The sequence below is a fragment of the Eptatretus burgeri genome, chromosome 3 (assembly GCF_056783735.1).
Source record: "Eptatretus burgeri isolate ZD-2024b chromosome 3, Ebu_testis_v1, whole genome shotgun sequence".
In the NCBI taxonomy this organism is placed as follows: Eukaryota; Metazoa; Chordata; class Myxini; order Myxiniformes; family Myxinidae; genus Eptatretus; species Eptatretus burgeri.
Genome location: NC_140963.1, coordinates 58,122,922 through 58,147,247, shown reverse-complemented (window position 1 = coordinate 58,147,247; position 24,326 = coordinate 58,122,922). Strand labels below are relative to the sequence as shown.

Below are 24,326 nucleotides of genomic sequence, written 5' to 3'. Positions count from 1 at the left end.
CAGTTCATGGGGTTGTGTAGAACCGTCGGCGCCATCTTCGCGTGGTTTGACAACTTCGATCTCCAGGTATTCACACCCAATGGTCGATGCACTACCCATGTCCTCTCACATGAATTCCAGCAACCTCATCATGCAGGTATGCTGGAGTATGGCCGTGCTAAGCCAGGGATGCAGACCATACTTGCAAAATCTGCTGACCAGCAGGCTCCACCTGAACTTGACATCACGAAGTATGGGTGGGAAATAAAAGATGGCACCCCAGTACCAGTAACCTCCGATCAGCCCCCAGGATCCCAAGATCTCATGGATGTAGTGCGGTGTGGCTGTAAGGCGGCGGTGAAGGCGTGCGGCACTGAACGTTGCAGCTGTCACCATGAAAAGATATCATGCACTGTGTATTGCGCTTGTGTTTGTCGTGACGCCTGCTTCAACCCGTTCAAGACAGGAGATGAAGACCAAGATGAAATGGAAGAGGAAGGAGAAGCAGATGTGGAAGATGACGAGGAAACTGAACATCTTGATCTTGCATTCGGCTCTGATGATGAATGGGAGTGATCGACGTTACTGAATAAACGCTTGACCACCATCGCTCTGAAAGTCATTATTATTTTATTTCATTTTTGGCCGAAAAAGACCTTGAACTTCACCTTTGACCCTGAATTGACCCCAAATCACAAATTTGACCTCAGAAATCAATTCCTCAGGTCAAAATTATACAGAAAAAGAGGTATCACACGTGATTGTAAGTTAATTGGTTGAAAAGTTATATTCCACCCCCGTCCGTGTTGGCCATCTTGGATTTATGCAAATTAGCGGAGTTCCTCAAGGTTTCCGCTTCGGCAACCAAGCCAAATTTTCTCTATAGACCCATGTGAGTATGAAACCATCAAAAAACAATACACTTCTCATTACAACAAGGTTGAGTACAGAACATATACGGTTGGCAAACGGACTATGAGGTTATAGCCTGGTGTTGGCTTAGTGGTTAGGGTGGTGGCTTGGGATCCCAGGGTCCTGAGTTCAAGACCCATTGGCTGCTGAATTAACACCAGGGGGTTGACTCAGCCTGTCATCCTTCGGAGGTCGGCGAAATGAGTACCAGTGTACTGGTCGCGGTGTATGCCCCGGTTAGAATAGGTGTACCATATCCCTGTGTGTCGTAAGAGGCGACCAGGGTTGGCGTCAGGAAGGGCATCCAGCCATAAAACATTGCCTCAAGAAAAAACCCAACCCCTGCACAGCAGGGAAAAATGGCTGTAAAAACAGTCAAACGGACTATGAGGTCCTTTATCAAGTTTGTTAATTTCTTATTGATCGGTCATGCGGTTTGGCGGCCATCTTGAATTTACCCTAAACCTTCAAACATCTTCTTCTCCAGAACGGCTTGTCAGATCAAGGGGAAACTTCACAAACGTATTGCCACGAGTAGGTAATATAAGTTTGTTAATTTCTAATTGATAGGTCACATGGTTTGGCAGCCATGTTGGATTCAAGAAAAATATTAAATTATGTTTTCTCTGGAATCACATAACCTATGGAAGTGAAAATTTGCAACCATCATCCTCCCTGATGTCTGTATTCATAGTAAAAATTGTGACGTCACAAGTCACAGGGTTTGGTGGCCATCTTGGATAGAAAAACGCACCTTATCCGATTAACATGAAACTTCACACAAGTATTCCAATACGGGATTGGAGGCAGGATGTAAACTTATGATGTCATTGGTCATATGGTTCGTCAGCCATCTTGGATTGAAATTTAATACATTTTAAAAATCTTCTTCTCCAGAACAGTCGGACAGATTGAGGCAAAAATTGACGTACACTTTCCCCAAGACATCCTTTCACAAGTTTGTTAATTTCTAATTGATAGGTCACACGGTTTGGCGGCCATGTTGAATTGACCCTAAAACCTTCAAACATCTGCAGAACGGCCGGTCAGATCAAGGGGAAACTTCACAGACGTGTTGCACACGAGTTGTGAATATAAATTTGTTAATTTCTAATTGATAGGTCACATGGTTTGGTGGCCATGTTGGATTCAAGAATTATATTAAATAATGTTTTCTCTGGAACCACATAACCTATCGAAGCAAAACTCGGCCAATATAATCTACCCCCATGCCTGCATGCACGTTAAAAATTATGACGTCACATGTCACACGGTTTGGCGGCCGTCTTGGATAGAATAACGCACTTTGGCCGATAAAGACGAAACTTCACAAACATGTTCCACTACACGATTGGAAGCAGAATTTAAATTTATGATGTCATAGATCACGTGGTTCGTCTGCCATCTTGGATTGAAAATTAATAAATTTTAAAAATCTTCTTCTCCAGAACGTCCAGACAGATTGAGGCAAAAATTCACACACACTTTCCGCAAGACATCCTTTCACAAGTTTATTAATTTCTAATTGATAGGTCACATGGTTTGGCAGCCATGTTGGATTCAAGAATTGTATTAAATAATGTTTTCTCTGGAACCACATAACCTATCGAAGCAAGACTTGGCTACTATAATCTAGCCCTATGCTTGCACATATGTTAACGAGGACAAATGTGTCCAAGAGCCACGTCCTAAAGGTTTTGTCTTCACCAGAAGAAGAAGAAGAAAAAAAAAACAACTTCTGATATTTTGTCACGTGCCTTGACGGAGCTAATAGCGACACCCATCATGGACGATCGTCGTTCATGACGAGAAAATAGTGTATTTACGAAATTACAATACATTAAATGGAATAATCTTTAAATAGTAACGTTAACTTTTCGAAACTTTAAAGCAAATGTCCGAATATATTAAAAAGTTCATGACAGACGCTCTCAAAAAGCACCCTCAATGCGAGGATGTGCATAAGTGTTTCGTATTTAAGGAGATCCGGATCCTGTATATGAAAGAGCCGAGTCCTAAAGGTGTTGTCTTCACCAGAAGAAGAACAACAACAACGCCGAGCTCTCTGATGCGAGACACGGCTAAAAATTATGACGTCACAAGTCACATTGTGTGGTGACCATCTTGGATAGAAAAACGCACCTTTTCCGATTAGCACTAAACTTCACAGACGTGTTCCAATACATGGGTTGAAGTTGAATATAAATTTGTGATGTCATAGGTCACATGGTTCGTCAGCCATCTTGGATTGAAAATTAATAAAAAATTTTAATCTTCTTCTCCAGAACGGCTGGACAGATCGAGGCAAAATTTCAGACACTTTCCCCAAAACATCCTTTCATAAGTTTGTAAATTTCTAATTGATAGGTCACATGGTTTGGAGGCCATGTTGAATTGAATGAGAAATATTAATTAATATTTACTCTGGAACCACCGCTTCTATATACGCCAAACTTCACATTTGTAATCTAGCCTACACAGGAAACGTAGGTTTAAAATTTCGACCCCATCGGCCACGCGGTTTGGCAGCCAGAATTATTTAATTATTTGAATCCGAGAACTTTTAGATTTGTTTTTTTCCAGAAGGCTCACTTGGCTGTACCTGCACGCGTTTGAGGGCACATGAACGGCAATTCAATCGATACCGACAACGCCTCCAGGAAAAACGGCTAACCGCGTATGTAATAAATAGATTGAACACTTTGCGCAATCCGGTTCGTAACTCGTCCGTTCCGCACCGTTCTCCGACTGTTCTCCAACAAGAAGCAGGGCCGTGTTCGCATCACGCTTAAATAACGTTTTCTCTGGAACGGCTTATCCCATCGAAGGGAAACTTTGCAAAATTCTTGTTCGAGTCTGGCGTCGTATCGAAGGCGGACATGTCCGGGTACCCGGTCATCACTGCCAGCAGTTGTAAAGTGGCAGTTCTCGTTCTGTTTGTTTTTGCCGGATGCGTTACAGTGCTGTCATGTCATACTATACTGTCTTTGTCGCTCCTGTGCTCTGGCTGTTTTGCCAGGACTGTTTGTATCAGTTTTAACAGACTTGCAAGGTGTTTAGCATTTTACAAGTGTTATGGTGGAAAATATTGCAAACAACAGTTTTCAGTCCATTTTCCAATCTGTTTTTCAGCTAATCAAACTATTTGATTCCAACTATCATTGTAAATCATCGTGAAGACAAAACGCCTCAACCATTCCCACCCATGCTTTGGTCCAAGAAGACTTACATGACTAATCACCTTGCCATTCCACCCACACCATGATCCACGCAAGACGAACCATTCCTGAATGCCTCAACCATTCCACCCACACCATGATACAAGCGAGGCTTACCATTACTGAATGCCTTTAATATTCTACCCATGGCATGGTCCTAGCAAGTCTTACCATAAATAAATGTCTCATTCCACCCACACCATGGTCCAAGCAAGCCTTACCATTACTAAATGCCTCAACCATTCCACCCACACCATGGTCCAAGCAAGCCTTACCATTACTGAATGCCTTGACCATTCCACCCACGGCATGGTCCAAGTAAGGCTTACCATTGCAAAACGCCTCGACCATTCCACCCGTGCTATGGTCCAAGAAGACTTACATGACTGAACACCTTGACCATTCCACCCACACCATGATCCAAGCAAGGCTTACCATTACTAAATGTCTTTAACATTCTACCCATGGTATGGTCCAAGCAAGCCTTACCAAAAATAAATGCTTCAACCATTCCACCCACACCATGGTCCAAGCAAGCCTTGCCATTACTGAATGCCTTGACCATTCCACCCACGGCATGGTCCAAGCAAGTCTTACCATAAATAAATGCCTCAACCATTCCACCCACACCATGGTCCAAGCAAGCCTTGCCATTACTGAATGCCTTGACCATTCCACGGTCCAAGCAAGGCTCACCATTACTGAATGCCCTTTCCATTCCACCCACGGCATGGTGCAAGCAAGCAAGCAATTATAAATTCGCTCAGGTGTAACCAATCACCTTCAAAATCACACACCAAGTTACTTGGCCTCCACATGTGTTTAACTGTAGTGATTCTGATTATTTCAGAAAAAAATAAGGTGTTCCTGTAGGTTTCCTCTGCTGGGTAGTGCATTTCACAGCAAAGACTCAACCATGAGCCCCAAGGAACTTTCAAAAGACCTTCGGGATAAAGTTGTAGAAAGGCACCGATCAGGGGATGGGCATAAAAATATTTCAAAGGCCTTGAATATCCCTTGGAGCACAGTCAAGACAATCATTAAGAAGTGGAATGTGTTGGGTACAACCAATACCCTGCTGAGATCAGGGCATCCCTTCAAACTGGATGACCAAGCAAGGTGGAGACTGCTCAGAGAGGCCACCAAGAGGCTAATGGCAACTTATAAAGACCTACAGGCCTATATGGCAAAGACTGATCACTGTGTGCATATGACAACAATATCCCAAGTACTAAACAAGTTTGGGCTGTACGGTGGGGCGGCAAGAAGGAAGCCATTACTCAAAAAGCCTACCTTGAGTTCGGTTTGAGGAATGCAAAAAACCACTCTGGAGATTCTGAAGCCACATGCCAAAAGGTTTTGTGGTCTGACAAAACCAAGATGGAACTCTTTGGCGCAAACCCAACACAGCATATCACCCAAAGAACACCATCCCTACTGTGAAGCATGGTAGTGGCAGCATCATGTCACTGGGATATTTCTCATCAGCAGGGACTGAGGCACTTGTCAGGATAGAAGGGAAAATGGATGGAACAAAATCCAGAAAAACCCTCGAGCAAAACCTGCTGCCCTCTGTCCAGAAAGCTGAGATTGGGACGGAACTTTACCTTTCAGCATGACAATGACCCGAAGCACACAGCCAAGGCCACACTGGAGTGGCTAAGGAACAAAAAGATAAATGTCTGAGTAGCCCAGTCAGAGCCCCGACCTAAATCCAATCGAAAATCTGTGGCATGACTTGAAGATTGCTATCCATCAACGTTCCCCACAAAACGTGACTGAGCTTGAACAGTTTGGTACAGAAGAAAAGGCAAATATTGCCCAATCACGATGTACAAAGTTGGTAGAGATCTATCCCAACAGACTCACAGCTGTAATTGCTGTCAAAGGTGCTTCCACCAAGTATTAACTCAGGGGGGTGGACACTTATCCAACCAAGATATTCTCATTTTGTATTTTTAAATTAATTTTCTGAAATTTGTAAAATTTGTTTTTCACTTGGAGGTTGTGGGTTATGATGTGTAAACAAAGGAGGAAAAAGTCTGATGTAATGAAATTTAATTCTCAGCTATAAGGCAATAAAAAGTGAAAATTTTGAAAAGGGGTGTGATGTTTCTTTAAAAAGGGGGTGTATTATACACACACCAGGACCGACATTCACCTTGGATACGTTCCGGGAAAACCCCGCGAATGTTGAAATCGCGAATGTGGGGGCATTGTTTCAATGGGAATTGGAAATAGGGGAATAGGTCCCAGGGATTACCGAACCCACGGAAAATCAGCGAATGTTGGGGAAAATCTCATTAAAATGCAGAAAAATGCTGTGGAAAGAGATGAAAATCCGCGAGTGTCAGGTGAAAAATCCGAGAGTGTCAGGGAAAAATTTACGTGCGTCAGGGAAAAATCCGCGAGTGTCAGGGAGTGCCATTCCTTAACTCACAGGACATGGCATGACATCTTTCCTATCTGCAGGTAAATTTTGCTGAGCATTTTTTAAATGTAACAGTTCCAACATTTGTGGGAGCTTCCCTCTCAAAGCAACCTTCACACTCTTCCCCCTCCAAGGTTCCCTGTCACCTTTCTCAAAAACTACCCCCTGACCCTTCTCCCTCAACTCTCCCCTCGCACCCTACTTCCTCCAATCTTCTCCTTCTCACATCCACAAAGTTGCCCCCCCTCACATCCACAAAGCTGCCTCCTTCCCCTGCCCTCTCTCTTCCATCTCGTCACTCCACCCTCCTCCAATCTTCAACTGCCCCTCTCTTATTACTACCTCAATCCATCACCACCAGGCCTTTTCGCCTCCTCTTCATCCGGCCCTCTCCCTCACTCTTCTGCAATTCCCAACCTCTCCTTACCTCCCCCCCTCCTCCCTTGTCCTACCCTACCCTCCCCTCCACTGCACCCAAAGCCTCCCACCTCCCTCTTCTTTAACAGTGTGGACCTCTAACATCCAGGGCCTTCACTCAAACCTGACAGATCTTTCCATACAGTTTGCCACTGAAAAACCAGACATAATCTACTTAACAGAAACTTTCCTCCTTCAGAACGTCTCTGACTCCTGAGTATCTCTCCCTGATTACTTCCTCCTCCGGTATGACAGACCTGAGCCTCGTCCTGGCAGCGGAGTTACTGTCTTCATCAAAGACTCTATTCCTCACTCTCCATGCACTGCCCTCACTCTCCCACCCCACACCCCCAGGAAATACCTCTGGCTACGGCTTTCCCTCGACTCCCACCTCATGTTTCTATGTGTGTTGCACCGTCCACAAAACAGTGATGATTCCATTTCCATCTCGCTCTCCGAAAGCACGCACCAACTTCTATCCTCTCGTGCCAACTCTCTCTTCCTCATATGTGGTGACTTCAATTGTCATCATGCCAGTTGGCTGGGTTTGGGTACGTCCCTCACCTGCCATTGCACTTCAGCAAAAGACTTTTACGACTCATTGGGACTCACACAATCTGTCAACTTCCCGACCCGGATCTCAACCAACGGTACTCCATCTCTTCTGGATCTGATCTTTAGCAATTTCCATGAAAATATCCACTGTTATTCCTCCGCTCCAATCAGTTTGTTACGGCTGTGGAAATTCGCATTACACCATAAAGGACCCTCAGGTGAGATATCTTCATAGGTACATGTGTAGTTAGCCAAAACCCGTTGTATAGAGGGAATTTATGTGATCCATCCGGGCTGCGACGCTTTGAGTCAGTCGTTTTTTTTTTTTCTATCTTTTATTTCAAACACACATTTCAACAAGCACGCCATCCCCATCACAGCGCCAACCACACTGTAACCACGCCACCGCCACCATCTACGCTACTACATCTTCGCCACTACGTCCGCTTCCGAACGGCAAACAAAGGCGCAAAGGAGGGAACTGCGAGGATGCACAGGTTTTCCCCGCCTGTTTCTCCCGTCTGACTTCTCCACGCTTTGGAGTGGAGGAGGGGCGATGCAGGTCAAAGGTCAGAGGTCAAGTAAAGGAGGGGCCTCTTTTTGGGGGAATAATTCTCTGGCCCAGAGCCAAAAACGGACTACCCCGGTCCCCGCACGGAGCGGGGTGGAGGGACAGTGTGAGGGAATGCCCTTTTCGGGAACCCTCTCGAAGGAAGGTGGAGCCGAAAACGGGGCGAAGGGCGGAGCCCCGCGCTATAAAAGACGGACACAGGCGGGCGCGTGAGGGCTTCTTCTTCCTCTTCATCCTGGAACTGGTCTCTTCCTCTTCCTCTAGCAGCGCTTCCTCTTCCACCTCTTCCTTTCCGTCTTGGCGGTGGTCTGGTTGGTCTTCGGGAAGAGGTCTTGCGCCCGCGCCTTGGCGAGCGGCCCTGTCATGAAGGCACGGACGGGAGACGCGGCAGCGTCCGTTGCGAGGTGGACCTGTGCGTCCGGACGGGGAGTGCCGGAGAGGGTTCGCCGGCTGCGAGAGAGGTCGGAGCCAGGCGCGACCACGCTGACGGTCGCGGGAGAGGGACTCACCAGCCATAAAAGGGAAGTCGCGACTTCTTTCTTTCTTTTCTTTGGGGTTTTTGTGCAAATGTCTGTGGGTGGCGTCAGTCTGGCTCAAGTAGTATTGTTTTCAGTATTGCCGTGTGTACGCGTATTCGGTTGTAGCTCTGCATCGTTTCTTTTGTTACATTTGCTTTTTGTGCATATTTGTTTTAATTGTGATATGTGCATTTTTCATTACTGTATGACTGTAAATACGTGCCTTCCGTGCTTGTCTGTGTGTGTGTGAATAAAAATGCTTGCTTGTTGAAGTGTTCCTGCTCTGCTTCGTCTCTTTTCCTTTTTTATTGACCCTCCATCTTGCATCACGGAAAGGGGTTCGAAGTGGTTGCAACATCCCGGTAATTAATCGGAACTGTCAAGGCCGACGATAACACCGCTCGGTTATCACTGTAGCACGGAACAGACCGCTTAAGCAGTTTGTGTCCAGAGTCGGCCTGTGGCGTGGTACGATCGCCCGGTCGACCATTCGCGCAGGTACTTAGGTAGATCGAATTTGGCAAAAAACCCTTCTCATGCGCGGGTGGGCAATTGGCACGATCGTGGTGAGGTTAAACCCCTACCCGTGACTAGCTCCCGGCGTTGTTCCGAGAGGGTCACAACTGAATTGTCCGTCCGGTGGGCGACGTGCCGCGATTCGAGTTACGTGGCCGTCCGCACGCCGACGGGCGCGAATTCGCAACAAGTTCATCTGACCACATTCTTGTCAAAGTGGACATCTCTCTGGGTGTTATTAGAGAACCACCTCAGCACCATCGAGTCTGACATTTCATTCAGGTGGACTGGCAGGGACTTCAAGCAGCCATCAAAATTCTTGACTGGTCTCCCATCTCTACTTTCTCCGACATCAACTCATCCTGGGAATTCTTTCAAAGAAACTTACTCTCTCTCATGCACAGATTTATCCCATCTCGTCTTCAGTTGTCCGAACTTTCTCCCTCCCATGGTACACTGAAGCTTGTGCCAAGGCAGTAGTCCTGAAACGACTTGACTTTGCCTCATGGAAGGCGAATGCTACTGAAGGCAATCTCAGTTCCTTCCACAAAGCTCATAACAAGTGTGTGTATGTACCCTGAGGAGAGCCAGGAAAAAACACCTTTCTCATCTCTTGTCAGAACTCGAAAACCTGTCTCCCTCCTCCAAATCCTGGTGGCGTCTAGTTAAGTCTGTTTCTGGTGTATGTTCCTCCTCCATCCCCTCCCTAACCTCAAATAGCTGCATAGCTGACTGCATGCAAAAAGGCTGAATGCTTAAACTCAGTGTTTGCTTCTAAATCGTGTGTCCCAAACCCATTTCTTTCTGTACACACCTTACCCAGTCACGCCCAGCTGTTTCTGGACTCTGGGTCCTTTTCTCCTGACGAGGTGGAGAGCTTGCTGTCAAACCTCGACTCAGATTCTGCAACCAGTCCAGACGGCATCAGCCCTCGTCTTCTAACATCCTGCTCTGCTGCTCTTGCTCACCCTCTCTCTGTTCTATTCACCCTCTCATTTGCTCAAGGTCATCTGCCATCTGCTTGGAAATCAGCAAACATTACTGCTCTGCATAAAAAGGGGGCAAAAACAGATCCCTGCAACGACAGACCAATCAGCCTGCTACCAATCATCAGCAAAGTCATGGAATCCATCATCGCTTCAGACATTAAATCTTTCCTCTTCTCCAATGGCTTGATTTCCGATCATCAGTTTGGATTCAGACCATGTCACTCTACCCTGGATATGCTGCTTCTGCTCTCCCAACAATGGACTGAGATGCTCAATGCCAGACATGAGAGCATAGCCATCTCCCTCGACATATCACGTGCTTTCGATACAGTCTAGCACCCCGCCCTGCTTACCAAACTCTCTTCATATGGTATCCAAGGCCATCTCCACTAATGGCTCGCAGACTTCCTCTCCTGTTGCAGCCAATGTGTAACCCTGAATGGAGTTCTCTCATCCCCTCTTGCTGTCCAGGCTGGAGTTCATCAAGGCAGTGTTCTGGGCCCTGTTCTTTTTCTGGTTTTCATCAATTATCTCTCCAACTCTCTGGATAGTCCTCTTTATCTCTTTGCTGATGACACCACCCTCTGCCATACCATCTGTCATTCCTCAGATCAGCAAGCAGCAACCTCTTCACTCTCTACAGATTTGAATAAGCTAGTCTAACACATGGAACATGTCTTTCAATCCTGACAAATCTCACTATGTCTCTCCGGAAAGGACCGTCTGGACCCCCCCCCCCCCCCAATCTACTTTCTCAACAATCCCTTTGAAGAAGTTCCTTCATTCAAGCTTTTGGGTCTCACGATCTGCTGTGATCTTTCCTGAGAAAGGCACATTTCCAACCTGGCCTCCAAAGCCAGTCGCCGACTGGGCATCCTACGTCATGCAAAGTCCTTCCTTGGCACACCCGAGCTTCTAACCACATACAGCGCTTTCATCCGCAGCCTGATGAAGTACTCCTCTCCTCTCGAGGATAATGCTCCTGCCTCACATCGAGCTCGGCATCACGCTGACAAAACCGAGGCTTTTCGGGTCATTGGTATCTCCTGTGATGAAACTGAGTCTTTGGGTCTCTCACTCTCTCATGACAGGCAGGTCGATGGTCTTTCTGTCTTCTACCGTCTCCTCTCCAGCCTTGCCCCCCCCCGCCCCCACCATTGTATTTCTGCAGGGCGCTGAAGGTCCGCCAACAACCACCTTCTGGTGAAACTGCCAAAATCAAGAATCACTGCTCACTTTCGCTCTTTCATTCCTCTCTTTTTCCCACCTCGAGAACAAACTCTCACACTCTCTTTAATCCCACTCCTCCCTCCAGATCTTCAAAACAGCTGTTCACCACCATGTAGTATCTTCCCCCATACAAAACCATGATCTTTACTACCCCTGTTAATCCACCCCAAACCAACCTCCTTCAAATTCCCTGCTTTCCTTCCTGAAAGTCTCTGTAATACCATCTTGATTACCCTGTGTACCCTACCCCATCCTATTGTCTCTGTTCCCCACTGTCTTGTGCTTCCCTCTCCCACCACTCTTGTCTCTTACTCCCCTTTGATATACGTTCTCATATGAGAACAGGTCTCATGTGAGCCTCGACATTGTATGCAAAAGAAAGTCTCACATTCGTAGAGCAAAACTGGAAGGACCAAGACGTAAAGACTAGGACTTTCGTCGTCCTGTATCGGTATCGACAGTGCCACACCTCATGATCCAGTGAATCCATGACTCCCCAGGCCAGACCGAGATGTATATCAACCTCTGGCTCACAATATGCGGAGACATAAATATCATTGCCACGGTAAGTGACTCTCTCTGTGACCTAAACATTCTCTTTGTGACCTAAACAGGTACAGACAAGATAGCAGCATGCAACATGTCACTGAAAGCCTGGATCTACGATTTGACCCAGGAAACCCGTAATCCCAGCGTCCAGATTACTCATTCAGCATCTCAACGGCCCCCATAAGGATATCCAGTGTCTCCACGTAGATGACTGCACCCTCTGCGAAGTCAAGGCCAGAGATGTTGACATTCTCAAACGATGCACTACAGCTTGATCTCTCCGACATCCTCCCCAGAATCCAGTCCATGCAAGCACTGAAAAGTGTGGGGGCCAGTCCACACCCCTGACAAACTCCAATAACAACTGGAAAGAAGTCGGAGATGGAACCCCCACATCTCACAGCACTCTCAGTAATAGAATATAGTTCAGAAATCAGATTGATTAGTTTTGGTGGCACCCCACGAAGACAGAGAATCTTCCAGAGGGCATTCCGATTCACTGAATCAAACACTTTGCGGAGATCAACATAGGCTGCGAGCAGCCCCTGCAAAAACTCTCGGCTGCATTCGGTGAGGACCACAAGAGCAAGAATATGGTTAATCGTTCACCTCTTTAGTGTAAAGCCCGACTGCTCTGAGCGTTGGTGTTCAAGCAGATGGTGGCAAACCCGATCAAGAATAACCCGAGCAAAGACCTTGCCCGGAACTGAGAGCAGCGCCACCCCTTGGTAGTTGTTGCAGTCCTGGCGATCACCTTTCCCTTTCCAGAGAGGGACAACAAAGTCCCTCTTCCAGTCAGTTGGGATGATGCCTGTGTTCTAGACAGAGCACAGAAACACATGCAAGAACACAATTTCAGTATTTCCACCAGGCTTGAGTAGTTCAGCAAGGATGCCAGATCCCTGGAGCTTTTCCGTGGTTGACCGCAGCCTGTGTTTCCACATACGAAGGTGGTTCACAGTTGATTGCAGGGTCAGCCATAGAGATAGTTACACCCCTGACATCCAACTCGCCAGCTGGTGGGTCAGCCGGTTACAGCCGCTCGAAGTAACCGGCCCAACGGGCCTTCACTTCGGACTTCTGTTAAAGAGCCCACCAAACTCCACTATAACTGGAATACACGGAGGGACGGGCTTGGAGAAACTCAATGCACGAATTCCTTGAAGCAGAACGAGAATCACTTGACCACAGGTGAAGCTCAACCCCTTTACAAATTTGTCGCACACAGGCCTCCTTGTCCGCACTCAGCACAAGTGCAGTTTTATGCCTCAACTCCCTGAACAGCTCAGCCATAAAGCCTGGCCCTGTGATTATGGTCAATGGTACCCAGTATCCCTTGGGAGACAAAGTTATTCTTCGCCTGATGGTGGGTTCCGTACTTTCCTTGATCTTTCCATGCTGAAAGAGACACAGAGATTGTACAAATTCCTTTTGACGACCTTCATACAAATTCCATTTACGTATGTTGCAAGCAACCTTCATCCTTACCACCGATCCTATATTATGTCGTCAAAAGGAATTTGTACGATGTCTGTGTCTCTTTCAGCATGGAAAGATCAAGGGAAGTACAGTAAAAAATGGTGAACGGACCTTCGGGGAAACCCACCCCCCCGGAAACCCACCCCCCCTTTCTCCAGGATGTGGTTGCAAACATCAATCATCAACGAACTCTGCTCCAGCCAATGGGAGCTCGAGCTGAAGATTATGAGCCGACCAATGGGCGTTCGGATTAACTGTGACGTCATTACGGTTGAACCAATCAGTGTCTATCTTATTGAGACGCGTATATAAGCACGCGCCTTCACTTCCTCCTTCATTTGCTGCGATTTTTACCCTGAAGAGTGCAGCACGAAAAGCTTCGGTCACTATTATGTTGTGTTTGTTTGTATCGATATTGAAATATTAAAAATATATATTACCTGAAAGAATTAACTACAGTGAATTTTGCAGCAGCACTGCTAATTGAGGAAAAAGTAAGAACAAAACACCACAAGAACAGAACTGGTTCCACAAACAAAAACCAACCACCACCATGGAAGCAAAGACTCAAGAGACGGAGGGAGATCCTCAGAAAGGAGACAGGACAGATTCAGCAATTCCAAAGAGGAAGAGGAAATCAAAGCCCAAAACGAAAGAAGAGAATGAAGATATTTTTGATGGTTGTTTTCCTCAAAGTGAGATAATTAATGAGTAAATTGGAAATGTGACAGAGGAAGAAGAAGCTTTCGATACATTTGGAAATTCTTCTGCGTGGAACTCTTTCCTTGCAGTTGGTCATCAGAGGAAAGAAGAAAAATACAGGAACAAACTTTAAAGGCAATTGCCTTTTCAAAAACGAGAGCACTGGAAACTGCACGTTTCAACTGATGCAAACAGAGATTACATCTGCACTTGAAATGCATCATCAAGATTATTCAAAACATTATTCAAAACCTTTGAAGATACAATCTGTCCAAACTGATTTTCCCAATGGCTCAGCACTGTGCAGGAACTTTCAGTTCACTTAGTGACCAAAATATCTCAGCACGATGAAGGAATATTTAGTTCGCTTCATGACCAAAATAGAATATTTGCTCCCCAAAACAGAATTTTTCATTATGGTTCAAATGTTACCTTTACGAGTGCCTCATCTGGGTTGTCCAACAGTCCATATGCTTCTGAAAACAGTGTTAACATTAAGAACAAGCAGTTTGAGGGTGTGTCGCACGTTATGTAATGGAGCGGTAGAAGTCTTTGCTTCCACCCTCACTCGTGGTGCAAAACCAGAGTATTCACTCCTCTTTAAACTCACGTGTCACGAAATGGAACGGCTTCCTGGAATCACCCTCGCTTCAGTGTAAACCAGAGCATTCGCTACCTCCTTATATTTTCTGCGCATTTCTTTACTAGGACACTGGACTTGTTAACACCGTAATGTCTGCCCAAAAGACACGTGCTCGTGGCCATTTTGATTATCTTATATTTCATGTGTTAAGTGCGTTTTCATTATATCGGATCGAGAGTGTACTTTATTTATTTATATATTTATCTGCCCGTTTTCATGTCCGTCTATCTTTTATCCAGGGATTTTCAGTTTTCGTCGTCCTGTGCCTTCTAATAATACTGTTACGTTTGAGGGGGGGGGTATGCATTCAAAGGGTAATTAGGATGTTTAATTAGGTATGCCATGCTGTTCGAGTTTACCAGGATCTCGATGTAATAAGTAGCAATTCAGTGGTGATAAGTTGTCTAGTAAATGTTCATTTCTTCAAGGGGGGAAATGATAATTGTCACGTAATTAGATTGGGACAAGGGATAGGGTAAGTGTGTCTGCGTAAACCCCTTTTGGTATTCTCTGGAGACTGGCCGTGACATCACAGGACAGTGCAGCGGATGGCTCCGCCCAGTGATCACGATTGGCAGAAGGCGATGGCGGTGGGCCAATAAACGGCTCGATTGGAAGTGACGAGGACAGGAGGATAAAAAGGTTCTGTTCGGGGTCGAAAAGGAAGAGGAAGAAGATCTGGACAAAAAAGATCGCGTTTTTTTTGGTGTGGAGGCTGTTGCGCGGGGAGCATCCTTGTTGTTGTACTGATTCGATCGTGTTCTTGATCGTGTCTTGGAGCCTTGCTGAGCCTCGTGCCTCACCTTGGTTGGCTCTGGGGTTCTGCTGACTCGGAGTATGGGGTCGAACGGCGGGCGGACCTGCCTCCCTCTCCTGCTCGCAACTTGGCGCCAGAACTGGTTCCCTGGCGGCTGTGAGCGGACTTGGGCCAAGACCAGGAGGTCGACAGCACCACGGTTTCTCCTGCCCCTCCCCCCCCCTGACGAGAGCAAGGCCAGCTCGTCCGACGCCGATCCAGGGACAGTTGCGTCCACACCACGGTCCAGCCTGACCACCAGAAATAGCTACGTTTTGTGTGTGTGTGTGTGTGTGTGTGTGTGTGTGTGTGTGTGTGTGTGTGTGTGTGTGTGTGCTTGGCGCCTTAGAGGGATTGAGATCTGTATATTCATTGGAATTGTCTGTGTTTTTCCCCACGCCCGATCCCACACCATCCCGTCGAATCGCCCCGGATCCCTCTTCTTGCCGAGTCTTCTTATTTCTGGTAATAATAAAAACAAATAAACATCATCAACTCAGTGAAAAGTGACTCGTGCCACCTTCCTCGTCCCGTTTGCGGTAGAGCGATTAGAACTGCCATGTTTGGGTTATAAATAAATAAACCGCCTCCATCGTTTCGGCTCATTCCACGTTGGCGGGACTGTTCAAGTCCCGTGGACATCGCATTGGTGTCAGGAGTGGGATGTTCGAACCCCTCTAAATTATATTTGGTATCGGGAGAATATACCAAGAATAAAATCTCGCCACGAATTGGAATATAAAATTACTACAGAAAAGCGCGCGAGCGCGGGAAAATTTTGGCGGGATTTTTCAAATTTAAATTAATTGGCGGCAAACGGGACTTCTGCACCATGGCGGATGTGCAGATGTTTGAGGAGGAAGGCCACGTGTCTGGCAGCGAGTCGGGGGAAGAAGGGAGAGACGGGGGTAGGGTTGGAACCTCCCCCATTCCGAGCGTGGACCGTGCTTCATCGCCCGTAACGGGGCCGGCAGCGCCGGTGCGATGAAGGTGCGATGACGATCCAGACACTGTTGGAACGTTTAATAGCGGACATGACGGTACAAATGGCAAATCAATTCGTGACACAGAGGGCAGAAATGACGGCACAAATGGAAAATCAATTCGTGACACAGAGGGCAGAAATGACGGCACAGAGGACAGAAATGACGCCACAAATGGCAAAAATGACGGCACAGGGGGCAGAAATGACAGATCAATTGGGGGTAATGGGGGAACAGTTGGGTGCACGGATTGATTTAATGAGGGATGAATTGGGGGAAAATATGGAGAAAATGAAAACTGAGATGCAGGAGTGTGTGGATATTAAATTGGGGGAAATACAAAGTAAATTCGAGGATAGATTGGAGGAAACAAAGGTAGAAATTACATTGGAGGGGGAAAATATACGGAAAAAATTGATGCAACGAACATTTGGGTTGATAAAGTGGATGAAAGCCTGGAAAGTCATCGTGCCTGTGTGCATGCTCGTATGCAGCTGCAAGTTGAAGAGTGGGGAGAGCTGAGGAAGCAAGGGATGAATTTGGCGGAGGAGGTAAAAGGATTGGAGGCTCGTTTGGATGAACAAGATAAAATTATGAGCCAAGATGAAGTCTTGGATAAAGGCCTGCTAGAGCCGTCTTTTGTAAGTAGAGTGTCCGGGTTGGTTGAGGAGCAGCTACAAACTCGCGACGGAGCCTTGGAGGAGGTTGTGCGGGCCCAGAAGATCCTGCGGGAAGAGGTGAATCGATCCATTCAACGTTTGGAACAGGAGGCAAAATTGACCCATGAGACCCTCACCACAAAACATTTTTGGCCACAGTGGGCTCCGAAATTGGATACGCAGCCACAAGGGTGTTTGATCCCTGGGCTGGATTCGGACAAGGGAGAAACTGAGAAGCGGGCCACCGTAAAAGTGATCCCCCTGGTAAATTTCGACGGGTCAGGGAGCGTTGAAGCTTTTCTGACGCAATTTGAGTGCATTTCCCGACTAAACGGGTGGAATGAGCGGGAACGTACAGGGAATTTGGTGGCAACGTTGCGGGGACCAGCCGCAGATGTGTTAAACGTGATCGCGGAGGGGATGTTGACCAGCTCCCACATTTGCGAGGCGTTGAGCCGTCGGTTTGGGTTTGCGGCAAACTGTGATCTGGTGCGGGCCCAGCTCCAGCACCGCAGATTAAAGCCGGGTGAGACAGTGCAGGAGCTGGCACAGGACATTTACCAATCAGTCAGGATCGCGTATCGGGACCTTACAGTGGAGGCATGGGACAGACTGGCACTAGAGAAATTTTTAGCTGCTCTTCCTGACCCTGAGGTCCGAGCGCTAGTGGAGTTACAGGACCCACCCACCGTTCACCGAGCGGCCGAGTGCGCGGCCAGGCTGGCCTCATGGAGTCGGCCGGGTCGGGTTCCAGAGAGGCCATCGGTGACGATCCGACAGGCGGAGATCCAGGATCAGGGAGGGGGGCTGGGAGAAATTGGCATTACCCAAATGTTTCAGGAAATTTGCCAGAAACTGTCAAGTTTGATAAAGGGTAATCCGGAAGTTAGTGCGCCAAAGCGGCAGGGTCTAGCCCAGCCAATAGAGCAATTCAATTATGGCCGAGGGGGTCCGGAACCGGAAGAGACATTACACCGATACCCACGGGGGCCTTTATGGGGAGTTGTTTCCGGTGCGGGCGAAGAGGACACATGCAACGATATTGCCGGTACCCGGCGATGGAGGGACCCTCCAATAGACTTTTAGACTCGGAGAGGGTGAATCCTCCTACTGAACCGCCAGGTCTATCCGAGATGCCCTTTCATAGGTCGGGTCCGGAGATCACTGTCGGGGGTCGGGGAGACTAGATTGGGCTGAGCATATACGGCCATGCTCGGCTGCTGAGATTGTGGCGAAGTGCCCTCCTTTGGTGGAAAAAAATGAATTGTGGGAAAATTGGCATGGGTTTGTAAATTCTGCTGGGTTTTAGAGTGACAATCGGGACAGTGGGTAATTGGTAACAAAGCGGGTACGAGTGGCTGTCTAATGGCTGGTGCGTGGATCCGGTGAGAAGTGCTGTGTGAGTTGTTTTAAGTTAAGAAGTGAAATGTATGGTGCACACATTGATTTTATTGGACATGGTGTGGTAACAGGGAAGGTCATGGTCGGTGAAGTGTTAGAAATGCAGGTGTCACATGTAAGGCCGATGGGGTGGGGGAGTCATGTGGGTTTTGTGGGTGGGGATGATGTGCTTGTCCACCACAGGGATTGCTGAAGCTCACGGTGAGCGTGAATTGCGACCCCCTTCAAGGAGATTCACCACCTGGTGGCTAATGGTGACAGTGTCTGGAGGCAACCGGGAGAGGGTCTGGTTGGGCGACCAAGGCGGGTAGGACCTTGGCGATCCAGGAAGGCCAGAGGAGCCAGCGAGACCCCTTCCAGTGTGTTGTACGGGATTAGAGCTGATGGCTACCAGGGGGGAGGGAATCAAAGGGAGCGGGGCGGAGAAACGTCCGGGTTGGACTAAAGCTTACCTGTGGGCATGGTTGCACCTGAGATGCCCCCATCATCTTGTGGTAACCCACCCCACGGCCACGACGGGATTCAGCCTGCATGATTAAAATGAGGACCATGACCTAGAAATGTGATGATGACCATGGTGTGAGTGTTGTGAAGATGTGTGGGTCCCACTCGATCCCGCACAACTTGACATGTGCAGCAAGGGCATGATGTCCGCATAATTTTGGGGCAAGCAAATTTGAAAATTGGCTCCCCAGGTAACACTGGGTCTATTAGCATCCACTGGGGGAGGCGGTCAAGTGTAAATATCCTGTGAATAGTGTCGTTAAGGCTTAGAGTAGGAATGTAAAGTATAAGTGTTGTGTTTTTGTGGAACCTTTTGTTTCCCCTCCCCAGATCACTGGAAGAGTGCTGAGCAAGAGCGATGATCCAGAAGATGGAGTGCAACTTCGCTCAGTGCTCTCATGTGATAAAATAAAATAAAAATACGAATGATTGTTTAGGAGAGGATAAGGCCATAAGGGGGTCGTACATTAAGCAGGATAGGTAAGTTCGCTGCGACTCGCTGCCCATTGCCCCTCCTACTTTATTTCGTTAGGTTAATTAGGTGTGAGTCAGTAAGTGTTAAGGCTGGTACGGTAGCGCCTGTGATATACCTTGCAGGAGCTGCGGTACCAGAGGAGGGGGCAGTGTTATGTTTGAGGGGGGGGTATGCATTCAAAGGGTAATTAGGATGTTTAATTAGGTATGCCATGCTGTTCGAGTTTACCAGGATCTCGATGTAATAAGTAGCAATTCAGTGGTGATAAGTTGTCTAGTAAATGTTCATTTCTTCAAGGGGGGAAATGATAATTGTCACGTAATTAGATAGGGACACGGGATAGGGTAAGTGTGTCTGCGTAAACCCCTTTTGGTATTCTCTGGAGACTGGCCGTGACGTCACAGGACAGTGCAGCGGATGGCTCCGCCCCGTGATCACGATTGGCAGAAGGCGACGGCGGTGGGCCAATAAACGGCTCGATTGGAAGTGACAAGGACAGGAGGATAAAAAGGTTCTGTTCGGGGTCGAAAAGGAAGAGGAAGAAGATCTGGACAAAAAAGATCGTGTTTTTTTTGGTGTGGAGGCTGTTGCGCGGGGAGCATCCTTGTTGTTGTGCTGATTCGATCGTGTTCTTGATCGTGTCTTGGAGCCTTGCTGAGCCTCGTGCCTCACCTTGGTTGGCTCTGGGGTTCTGCTGACTCGGAGTACGGGGTCGAACGGCGGGCGGACCTGCCTCCCTCTCCTGCTCGCAACTTGGTGCCAGAACTGGTTCCCTGGCGGCTGTGAGCGGACTTGGGCCAAGACCAGGAGGTCGACAGCACCACGGTTTCTCCTGCCCCCCCTGACGAGAGCAAGGCCAGCTCGTCTGACGCCGATCCAGGGACAGTTGCGTCCACACCACGGTCCAGCCTAACCACCAGAAATAGCTACGCTTTGTGTGTGTGTGTGTGTGTGTGTGTGTGTGTGTGTGTGTGTGTGTGTGTGTGTGTGTGTGTGTGTGCTTGGCGCCTTAGAGGGATTGAGATCTGTATATTCATTGGAATTGTCTGTGTTTTTCCCCACGCCCGATCCCACACCATCCCGTCGAATCGCCCCGGATCCCTCTTCTTGCCGAGTCTTGTTATTTCTGGTAATAATAAAAACAAATAAACATCATCAACTCAGTGAAAAGTGACTCGTGCCACCTTCCTCGTCCCGTTTGCGGTAGAGCGATTAGAACCGCCATGTTTGGGTTATAAATAAATAAACCGCCTCCATCGTTTCGGCTCATTCTACGTTGGCGGGACTGTTCAAGTCCCGTGGACGTCACAATACAGTTATTCGTGTGGTGACCAACCATTGCAGATTTAGCATGTATTTACTGACGTAGATAGACTGTCTCCTGCCTGGCGGACATCTGATCACGGGAAAGCACTTGCAAGCTTTTGTACAAGGCTAACTTCCACAAAAATACAGAATGAAAAACGACCATGGGAGTAATTCACATCAACATGATCATGATGCATAAGCATTGCACCCCAATCCGATGAAATGGGGTTAAGAAATGAATCAGCATATCGGAATAGCCACTCAATTCACCACAAAAAAGTTGCATGCATTTCTGCCGACGAAAATACGAAAGCCTCCATATGTGTCGTTCAAAAATGTGGATTCCTGTACATATACGAAAGAGATTCACCCGTGAACCAGCCTTGGCATACTGGTATGTCACAGTAAGTGACCATAAATTTTTATCCCATTAAACCACCTGTTTTAGAACACAAAACCTTTTGGAAATAAATGCATAACATCGACTACAAAGTTCAGAGAACACCTTACCCACAGTTTTCAAGCATCTAATTCAATTGAAATAAAAATATTTTAAAGGTTGTATTAAAAAAAGAAGATTCCATAAGTTTAGCGCCGTTGATGCAGTATTTTACACCACCATATATAACATACCCAAGTGCTGAAAAACTGGATGTGTTTGGAAGCAATAAGAAGGTGATTTATGTTCTGCAGTGTTCAAGTATGTAATTAAATTAAAATTAAGATAGTAAAGGTCGTACAAAAAATTAATTCTGGAAATTTACCACCGTTGGTGCCGTGGCTATTACACCACCTTATCTAACATATTGCATTAGTTATTCGTGCCTGTTGTTTGTGTCCTTTATGAAATCCTTAGAAACAGTAAGTTTCCTGTTTGGAATGATTTTCAATTTTGTTTGACTGCCAGAGAGGCAGACAAAGTAAAAAACATCTCACTCCTCTCTGCACATGTGCAATAAGGAAAAACTCAGAGCCAAAGTACTGCTAAACTGCAGTTTCGTTTTCCAATTCATATTCCGATTCGTGTTCAAAATATAACATTCAAGTGAAATCAAGTTGTTCGTCGATCATAAACTGATGTTTGTGGATGGACAGGCGGACAGACAGATGGTGAACCGATTGCTTAACCCCACTTTTCACTTTGCGTGCACCAGGTAATCTGTATCAAAGGTCCAACCTTTGTGCTGAAGTAATGTTTTCAATTATGTGTATGCCTGAATGCAAAGGTGCAGAGTGAGAGTGCAGGAATAACCTTTTTCCGTTCTTTCTCCAATGACTTCCACTGTTCATAGCAGGAATCCAACAGGAGAGGTAGATATGTAGTGACTGCAACACCTTCCATTGGATATTTTCTTGGCAGAAAAGAAAAACTACAATTGGGGGCCATCATATTGGTGGTGACAAATGGTCCAGAAGGTGGGGATTGACTGAGATAATATTTTAGAGGGTTGCCAAGAAGAGAAGCTGAGAAGAGGCTGAATTGTGTTTCTGGCAAACCCGGGCCAAATAAAGCTCTGGCATCAGGCAAAAGGACCCTGTATTGAAAGGGTTTAACTTTAAACTCAGGCCTAGTGTACATTTGAGAATGTGGGTACTCGTTGTCTGCTCCGTGCGAAGGGATAGACTTATCTGCTGAATACAGTTGGTTTCTGAAGCTAGATGCTTGTGAGATGGGAGCATGTAAATCCATGTGCCCTTGTGCAGCATCAATGTTTTTGCTGTAGCATGGTGGACATGGTTGAAGCTGGCTTGCTTGATAGTTCATATGTTGGCCCTGTGCAGAAAGTTTTAAACCACGCCAGGCAAATTCACCATCAAATCTATCACTTTCAACTTCATAACTGTCTGGCTGAACACCAAATTCTGGAGAAGTTGCAGAATGTTGCCAGTGAGTTGCACTTTTTAAGCCCAAAGCATCACCAAAAGACAGATGATCGATTTTCTTAAAATGAGGATGTTTATCCCAGATATTGCTCTGAATACCGACACTGTTTTCAGAAGCACATGGACTGTGGGACAACCCAGATGAGGCACTGGTAAAGGTAGCATTTGAACCATCATGAAAAATGCTGTTTTGGGGAGCAAATATTCTATTTTGGTCACGAAATAAACTGAAAGTTCTTGCATCGTGCTGAGCAGTTGGGAAAATCGTACTTTGGATAGGTTGTATTTTCGAAGGTTCTGAATAATCCTGATGATTCATTTCAAATGCAGATGTAATCTCTGGTTGCATGAGCTGAAACGTGCAGTTTTCATTGCTCTCTTTTTGAAAAGACAATTGCCTTTCATGTTTGTCACTATATTTCGCTTCTTTCCTCTGATGGCAATCTGCAAGGAAAGGTTTCCACACAGCATTTCCAAATGTATTGGAAGTTTCTTCTTCCTCTGCCACATTTCCAAGATGCGTTAATATATCACTTTGAGGAAAACAACCATCAAAATTATCTCCATGAGAAAAGGAAGAAAGTCGGTGTGCCTCTTTATTCTCACCTGCACAAGGAACACTGCTAAAGGAGTTTGCTGGTTGGAAGAAAGCTTTATCAGAAGCATGACCTATTTCCAGGGAGCTTGAACTGCATCCATACCCTTGCCATTGAGATGCAATTTTCCTTTCAGGGTTACTAGAAGCCTCCTTTGAATGCAGGCTCTCATTTTCATTGTATTCCTCAAATGAGGAATTGGTTTCAGATTTTTTGAAAAATGATCTCGACAAGTTGCCATAATTAAAATGTGGAGGCAGATTATTTGACTCCTTACACTGATTGACTACAGGAGGCCGTGTACAAAACGGTGCCCATGTTACATCTGGTTTCCACATTTCAGAATTTTTGGGAAACATAACACTTGGCTTTGCCTGCATTTCTTTCTCCTCATAAGTATCTTCAGCAGAAGCCTTGCGACTGGTGTCATCTCCAATGTAGCTCTGAAAGTTTGCTTCCTCGCCATTTTGTTCGTCTAAAATCAAAGAAATACCTTGCATGCCAGCATGTTCATTTCTGAAAATAAAAACATGAAAGTCAATGTTACATAATAAAACAAAATAATCAGACAATTACCTAACATTCTTTAAGTGAATAAAATACATGTTTTGATTTAAATTATAATTATATTGCTACAAATGTATGATAATCACTTTACCTAAAATGAAAGCGTGATTATAACAAACCCTTTACTCAAAAATAAAGTGTTGGCATGAATAAATAATTTATACAGTAAAGGTAATGTTACAAGAAAAGAAAACACAGTTGCTTAAAAGCAATAAATTTATATTTGATGCTGCTCTGTTACCGTTCACACAGTGAATATTCCATGTTGTTGTCAATGTCATCGAGAAGACTGGAGACAGAACTTATGATGCTGGAAGAAGAAATAAAGTCCCCATACTGGGCTTTCTCCATATCCGTGATTGCAGAATGATCCGTGGACTCATCACAGTGCTCCATGTCAATAACAAAACAGTCGACTGCTGGGTTCAAAGAAGTGCTCTGTGG

General features: G+C 46.3%; 1 protein-coding gene across 3 annotated transcripts in view; it reads right to left on the bottom strand.

Moving 5' to 3' along the window:
* Positions 1-24,326, bottom strand: part of MEIOC (meiosis specific with coiled-coil domain) — a 57,356-nt gene that overhangs the window by 17,959 nt on the left and 15,071 nt on the right. For all 3 annotated transcript variants that reach the window (XM_085873560.1, XM_085873561.1, XM_085873562.1), the window contains 2 exons: positions 24,124-24,320; positions 22,088-23,831 (listed from right to left, as the gene is read on the bottom strand). In XM_085873560.1, the coding sequence (XP_085729686.1) occupies positions 22,088-23,831; positions 24,124-24,320 (1,941 nt within the window). The remainder of the gene's footprint in view (positions 1-22,087; positions 23,832-24,123; positions 24,321-24,326) is intronic.